General features: G+C 29.2%; 2 protein-coding genes across 3 annotated transcripts; one reads left to right on the forward strand and one right to left on the reverse strand.

Annotated features, from left to right (window-relative positions):
* The first annotated feature begins 587 nt into the window (after positions 1–587).
* On the forward strand, positions 588–1,359 carry LOC109598280 (MICOS complex subunit MIC13 homolog QIL1). Of its 2 annotated transcripts, none has more exons than XM_020014154.2 (3): positions 588–678; positions 886–1,042; positions 1,094–1,359. In XM_020014154.2, exons 1-3 carry the CDS (start codon positions 665–667, stop codon positions 1,298–1,300), a joined length of 378 nt encoding a protein of 125 aa, XP_019869713.1. In that variant the 5' UTR covers positions 588–664; the 3' UTR covers positions 1,301–1,359. The 2 variants fall into 2 exon arrangements, with proteins under 2 accessions (XP_019869713.1, XP_019869712.1); XM_020014153.2 differs by lacking the exon at positions 588–678 and adding an exon at positions 687–807.
* Positions 1,360–1,535: 176 nt separating this feature from the next.
* Positions 1,536–4,079, reverse strand: LOC109598273 (zinc finger and SCAN domain-containing protein 2). Its single transcript, XM_020014148.2, has 4 exons — positions 3,834–4,079; positions 3,277–3,769; positions 2,532–2,790; positions 1,536–2,388 (listed from the first exon to the last, which is right to left on the reverse strand). Exons 1-4 carry the CDS (start codon positions 3,999–4,001, stop codon positions 1,926–1,928), a joined length of 1,383 nt encoding a protein of 460 aa, XP_019869707.1. The 5' UTR covers positions 4,002–4,079; the 3' UTR covers positions 1,536–1,925.
* Between the last annotated feature and the right edge of the window lie 2,324 nt (positions 4,080–6,403).

A 6,403-nucleotide genomic window follows, 5' to 3' on the forward strand; every position in this document is an offset into this window, starting at 1 on the left:
ATTATCATATTAACTATTAATATTAAATAGTTTAAGCGTAATATCACTATTGCTAATAAAAGAAAGTATAAAATTATCAAAGATACTCTTTTTTAATAATTATTATGGTTTATAAAACCTAAATAATAATTTAAAAAGTCACTGAAAACAAATATTCTTCATTGTTTACAAAAGTTCTAAAAGTTTATCAAATAATGTATCACAATTAAATGTTATTTATAGAATTAATAAATTAATTTCAGAAAATTGATTTTATTTTCTGTTAATTATCGACATATTAATATTATAGTATATTATTTCTATTGTTTGGCTATAGTTTAGTTGAGTTAAAATTTTTTAAATAATCAAAATAATTAAAAATGGTTACATATCTGTTTAAAGAAGCATAAGTTTATTTCGTCACGTGCTGTATTTAACAATTATTTCAATATTGTGTTTTTGACAAAATCAAATAAATAAGCAATAACCAGAACATTGTTGTCCCAAAAAGACTTAACTACGAACACCTACCTAAATAATATAAATTTTTATATTGAAAATAGTATATATAAAATAAAAGATTACTATTTTATCGGTTGGCAGCAGATTTTTCTATGGTTGGTAATGGTCATCCCTACTGTCAAAAAACCCTTCAAAATCTTGGTTAACTAAAAAACAAATAAAAATGGGCATAATTAAGTAAGTAGGCTATGAATAAATGAAAAATTGACTTTGTCACTTTGACACTTTCGTCAATCACTGGCCATAAAAATTTGAAATGTCGCTTATCAAATTCATAAACAATCCCAAAGTACACCAGGCCCTTATGTAAGAACAGACAAAAATTTGTTAAAATCTATATCCTTACTTATAAACGTACATTGAATGCAATAACTATTTTTGTAGATTGGCTGTTAAAGTAGGGTTAGCAGCTGGTGCTGTCTACTACATCAAAGATCAAGGTGTTTGGAAGGAAAGTGAAGAAACACAAAAAACCTGCCAGGAACTGAAATCAACCATTAATCCCTATATTAGAGATCTTAAAGCCCAGATTCCAATTGAGGTTAGACTTGTATAATTATGTAATCCAATGTTTACAACAATTTGATTTTAGTTGCCGGAAATCCCAGAAACAGAAAATTTATTGCAAAGCACCAAACAGTATTGGAATAAAGGTGTACAATCTGCATTTGAGCATCTGACCAAAAGCCCAGAGTATATTAGTGAGTGGACAAAAAAGGGATATGAAAGTGTTATGCAAAATAAGGAGATTAGCAATCTGGTGGGAAGCTTGAACAACAAATCCCAAGTTGAAAAATAATCTAGTCCCATATTAATATATGTAATTTGTTTTGAAATAAATACCATTCAAAAAAAAAATTAAGTATTTAGTTTAATTGGTGATTTTAATGAAATCCCCAAGTTTTACTACAACCAAAACATTTTTAATTATATTTAAGAACATATTGGGAAAATAATTGTTCTCAAATGGATAATTAATCTGGTGGAATATTCTATTTATAATAATGTGTAGTATTAAATTAATGAATAATATATATTTTGTGAAATAATCTTTATTTTCGCAATTTACAAAATTTTTAAAGAACTATGCTCGTTTCTTTCAGTAAAACCTAATTAAATACTGTTTGCTTTTCGCCTAAATTTTTCAAAACAATTGTTTTACATGAATACTCTAATCTATATTATATATAGAAATTTACAAAAAATTTTGAAAATATATCCAGGTGTTCATAGCACTTTTTGCGACGTTAGAATATGCCTAACTATGTGTTACAAAACAATATTGTTAGTCAAATGGATTAAATATTTAACACATATTTCACAAATAGTAAAAATATAATCAGAATATTTGGTAAACGTACAAATAAAAAGGAAACTATTTCTTCTCTTAATCTACCGCACTAAATCTATCCGAGTTTCTCATCTCATGCCTGGTGAAGCGTCTGCAAGTGATGTCTCCTCAAGGACGACTTATCCGTGAACGTTTTATCACAGTCCCTGCATTTGAACGTCTTGCCTGTGTGCGTCAGTAAATGCCGGCTCAATCCCGAGGCGTGGCAAAACACCTTCGGACATAGTGAACAATAATGCAACTGAATGTCAGCTGGATTGTTCATATGTGTCCTAAGATGAACTCTAAGTGGTTCTTTTTGTGAGAAACCCCGTGGGCAGTGCGGACAACTGTACGGCTTCTGCCCAGTGTGTGTCATTAGGTGGCGGAACAAGATCTCTTTTTGGGCGAAGCTCTTTTGGCATACCTCGCATTGGAATGGGCGTTCACCCGTATGAATACGCTCGTGGCGAATGAGAGCTGAACGGGTCGGGAACCATTTCTCACAAATGCCGCAGCTAAAGCCTCGCTGCTGCATGTGAACTGATGCATGGCGTCTGTAACGAAATAAATCCGTATTTTATTGCACATTCAAAAAAAAATTGTACCTTTAATTTTTGTTAATACATATTTTGCTCTCAAAAACATTTACTTTTTAAAAAAGAAACAGTTGTTATTTTGAACAAACACAAATTCTCACCTTAATTGTATCCTTCTGGCAAATGATTTTGGACAGTCAGGACAGCGGAATATTTTTAATTCTCCATCGTCATTGACAGGTTCCTCTGAAACACTTGCAATTGATTCTGTTGGCTGCTCTACTTGAGGCATTTCTGCATCCTCTTCAGTCATTAGTTCCATAACAATCACAGACCCATCTTCAGTAGTCACTTCAACCTGAGTAGACTTGCCTACAGATTGGTTTACCTTCAACTGGATGGGCCCATTCAAATTAATGCCTGAAAACAATAAATGGATGTTATTATTTTTAACATGGACACTTTTATTTTGAAGATAATATTAATAACATTCTTTTATATTTTTTAAAGATTGTTTTTCCAATAATAAATACTTAATAGTTATAATACTTAATAAAAATAATAAAATCTAATTTAATTTTTACTCTTAAAATTATATTATATTATTACATACATGCTATAATAAAATAAATTGATCATTCTTTAACTTAAAAACGAAGTTTGTATTTCAGTTGCTGAATAATTTCATTGTATAAGAAAATTTGAAACATGAATTTGTCTCTTATGTAGTTATTGTTCATGAAATAAATTATATTTGAAGCCAATATATATCACCTTAAAATTACATTGAAACAAAAATGTATACATCTAAGTATTTTACAATACACAAATGATAAAAATATATATAACAATATTAAATTCAAATTATAAAAGACCAAATTCTGAAAGTAAATAAATTATTTATACCTGGTTGATTAGCAAGGGTTGCTTTGACAGCATCAGCAATAACATCCATGTTAGGATCAGAATTTTCAACAATAAAAATATTTTCTCCATCCTCAGATTCGATCACTTCAGTCTTCAGCTCTGAATTCTTTAAAGTGCAAGCTTCTTTGTCAACCTCACTTGGCAGTGTGATATTCTCAGGATCGGCTTCAGGTTCATTGTCGGCTTCAATGTATTTAACAATGGTGCTCTGCACTATCTCAGCTTCTGTGTTTTGCTCATTCGTCTCCATAATATGCTCTTGTTCCCCAGTAATTTCTAAAGCTTCTCTAGATTCCTCTTCCTCTCGAGCTGCTTCATTCTCCATATCCTTGTTGTATTCCTGGATCTCAAGCAAGTGTTGACGCAATTTCAGGTCGGAGGTTTCGCATTTTTTTCGAAACGCGTATGATTTTTCCAGTTGAAACTTGCACGGGTGACATATTTTATCCGGCAAACCATCTCCCTCGACCACCTAAATGAATGACAATTTTTAATTATACATCAAAGAACCTTTAAAACGGCGGCAAAATAGTTACCTCGAGCGCAACACATGCCATAATTCGCAGGGTGAGTGGCATTTGTTCTCCATTGTTGAAAATTGAAATGAGATCGTCCTCTTTGCCCATGCAAAGGCGACAAAGCTCATTCAGGTCGACAATGTCTTCCTGATTGTCGTCTAGCTTTTTTCGACTGTATGTTTTCATTTCGTATGGATAAATTAGTGATCTATTTTACGGTGACGCTCGCTACTTTACCCTAATGTCGAAAAATGGCTGACGGACGCGATTAGGCGCGCGCGCATTTCCTGTTTTATCGAGCAGTTGGATGGCGCCACCTATACGTGGTCGGCTCAGTTATATATTTAAATTTATTTCGCGGTTTATACTTTCATTTGTTTATTTTTAGTTTTTATTATTAAATATTGAATATTGACTGGTGGATACCTAAGGAACGTTGAATGAGTAAATACAATAGATTTTCATTTCATTAACTACAAAAATGCATCATACTTGAATTAAAATATAGTATTCCCAAAATCTTTTTTCGATTTCACAAATATTAATAGTTAAGGAAATCATAATACTACCTCTCTATCTCTCATTTTGACAGTCTTCTCTAATAAAATTAACAATTTCAATTCAATGTTTCCATTTCCTAAATTAAAAATAGTAAAATGGGTTGATGATGAATTAATCCCATTTATATAACTGAAATATATTTATTATTAATATATCATAAAAATAATAATAATACATATCAATCAACAAATACTTGTTATTATTAGGTACCACACCAATATTTTGTTTTCTTATATTAATTAATTCCTTATATATTTAAATCATGTTTATATTTATATGACACATTCTAATCATATATTATAAAAATATTAATAAAACACAAATAAATTAATATTATTTTACAATTTATTTTATATAAAAACAAGCAGGTCTCTATGTTCTGAGAGCGACGAGGCAAAATCTGAAAATAGTTTTACGCCTTGGCCAGGACGCCCACCAAGTGATACGTTTGCAAAATAACTTATTTTAAGAAAATTCTACCACTTAAAAATAGTCACACCTTTAAATTAATCTCTTTTCTGATACACGACCTCAATGAAAAAAATAATGAAAATGAAACGTGTGTTTGTCCTTTAAAAAATGTCATTTATGAATTTTTGGATGTTTGTTGTTTGTGTCCGAATGAAATTGGCACTGATGGATAAATTTGTTTGGATATTGTATGTTGTGGTTGAAAGGGATAATTAAAAATTGTTACTTTGTTGAAATTTGTCGGCGACGTAGACGTAGACTTAACAAACACAAATTTATCAGATTCTTATAAGAAACCTTTATTAAATAAATAATTCTATTTTATTACAAAATGTTTAATGTTAATTTAATTTTGTAATCTGAATTTATATTTAGTTTTATTCATTAAAATAGTAAATATGTGGGTATTATTAATGTGAATTTGGACACTGTATCAACTGCCAATTAATAGTATTGAATTACACATGATTTGGCAATTTTTTAGCATTGTTCTGAATTAAAGATCTGAATTCTCAGGCATCGATCAAGGTGTGCGTGTATGTTTATATCGTGAAAATAGCGAATTTTTCTATTTTTACTCTGTAATGAGCATTAGTCTAGAACACTTTAAATAAATGGTGACTAATGGTTTGTAGATGACACAAATGAGAAACCTTAAGCCAACAAAGAAATTAGTATTAGTTTAATATTTATATAAACTATGTGATATGTGTGTGAGGCATAAAAATAAAGGATTTATAATTTTAAAACATTATTATTAATTATATTAATAATGCCATACTTTTACTAATACTCTTAATGCTCAAATTTAATTTACTTATTAAGGGGTACTTAATCCAGTGATGTAATTAGATTTGCTATAAAAAATTTTTTAAAAAAGAAAAGAAACTAAAAAATTACCCAGTAGGTTTTAGTTTTGGATAAAAAAATGTAACATTTTGTTTGTAAGTACATATTTTCATGCCATACAAAGTTTGTTAATGGCCTTTGTATTTTATTTAACATGTTGGAATTATATGTACACTACATTTACGTGCTAATTAAAAATTAAGAAAAATTTAAATTTTTCTAGAGACTTCATCGTATCATTCAATACGTACTTTATAACACAACCAAAATAAATTAATATAAATTCCAAACATTATGTAAATAGATATTCTGTCTGCACTGTAGGACGTAAATACTTAGCAGTTATATATTTAGAAAAAACAATTATTTAATTATATATAGTTCGATTCGAATACATTTACAAATTTTTCAATTGGTTTTATTAATTTTTTTAACCAAGATTTATTTTCAGTTTTCTTCATTCAATATAATAAATTTAAGTGGTATTCTATGAACGTTACAGTTGTAATTTTTTTTATCTTTTACAATATAACGATATATTTAAGTGATATGTTCCAAATTCAATAATGACCTAAGTAAGGGACATCCTAAAATGTATTTATATCAATAATGAAATAAACAATAACTGATTATTTATCACATTTCCCACATTCTTTTGCACACCATCTGCTTCCTTTCTTATTTACAACCTAGGTATCGTTTACGGT

This window comes from Aethina tumida, chromosome 3, assembly GCF_024364675.1.
Source record: "Aethina tumida isolate Nest 87 chromosome 3, icAetTumi1.1, whole genome shotgun sequence".
NCBI lineage: Eukaryota > Metazoa > Arthropoda > Insecta > Coleoptera > Nitidulidae > Aethina > Aethina tumida.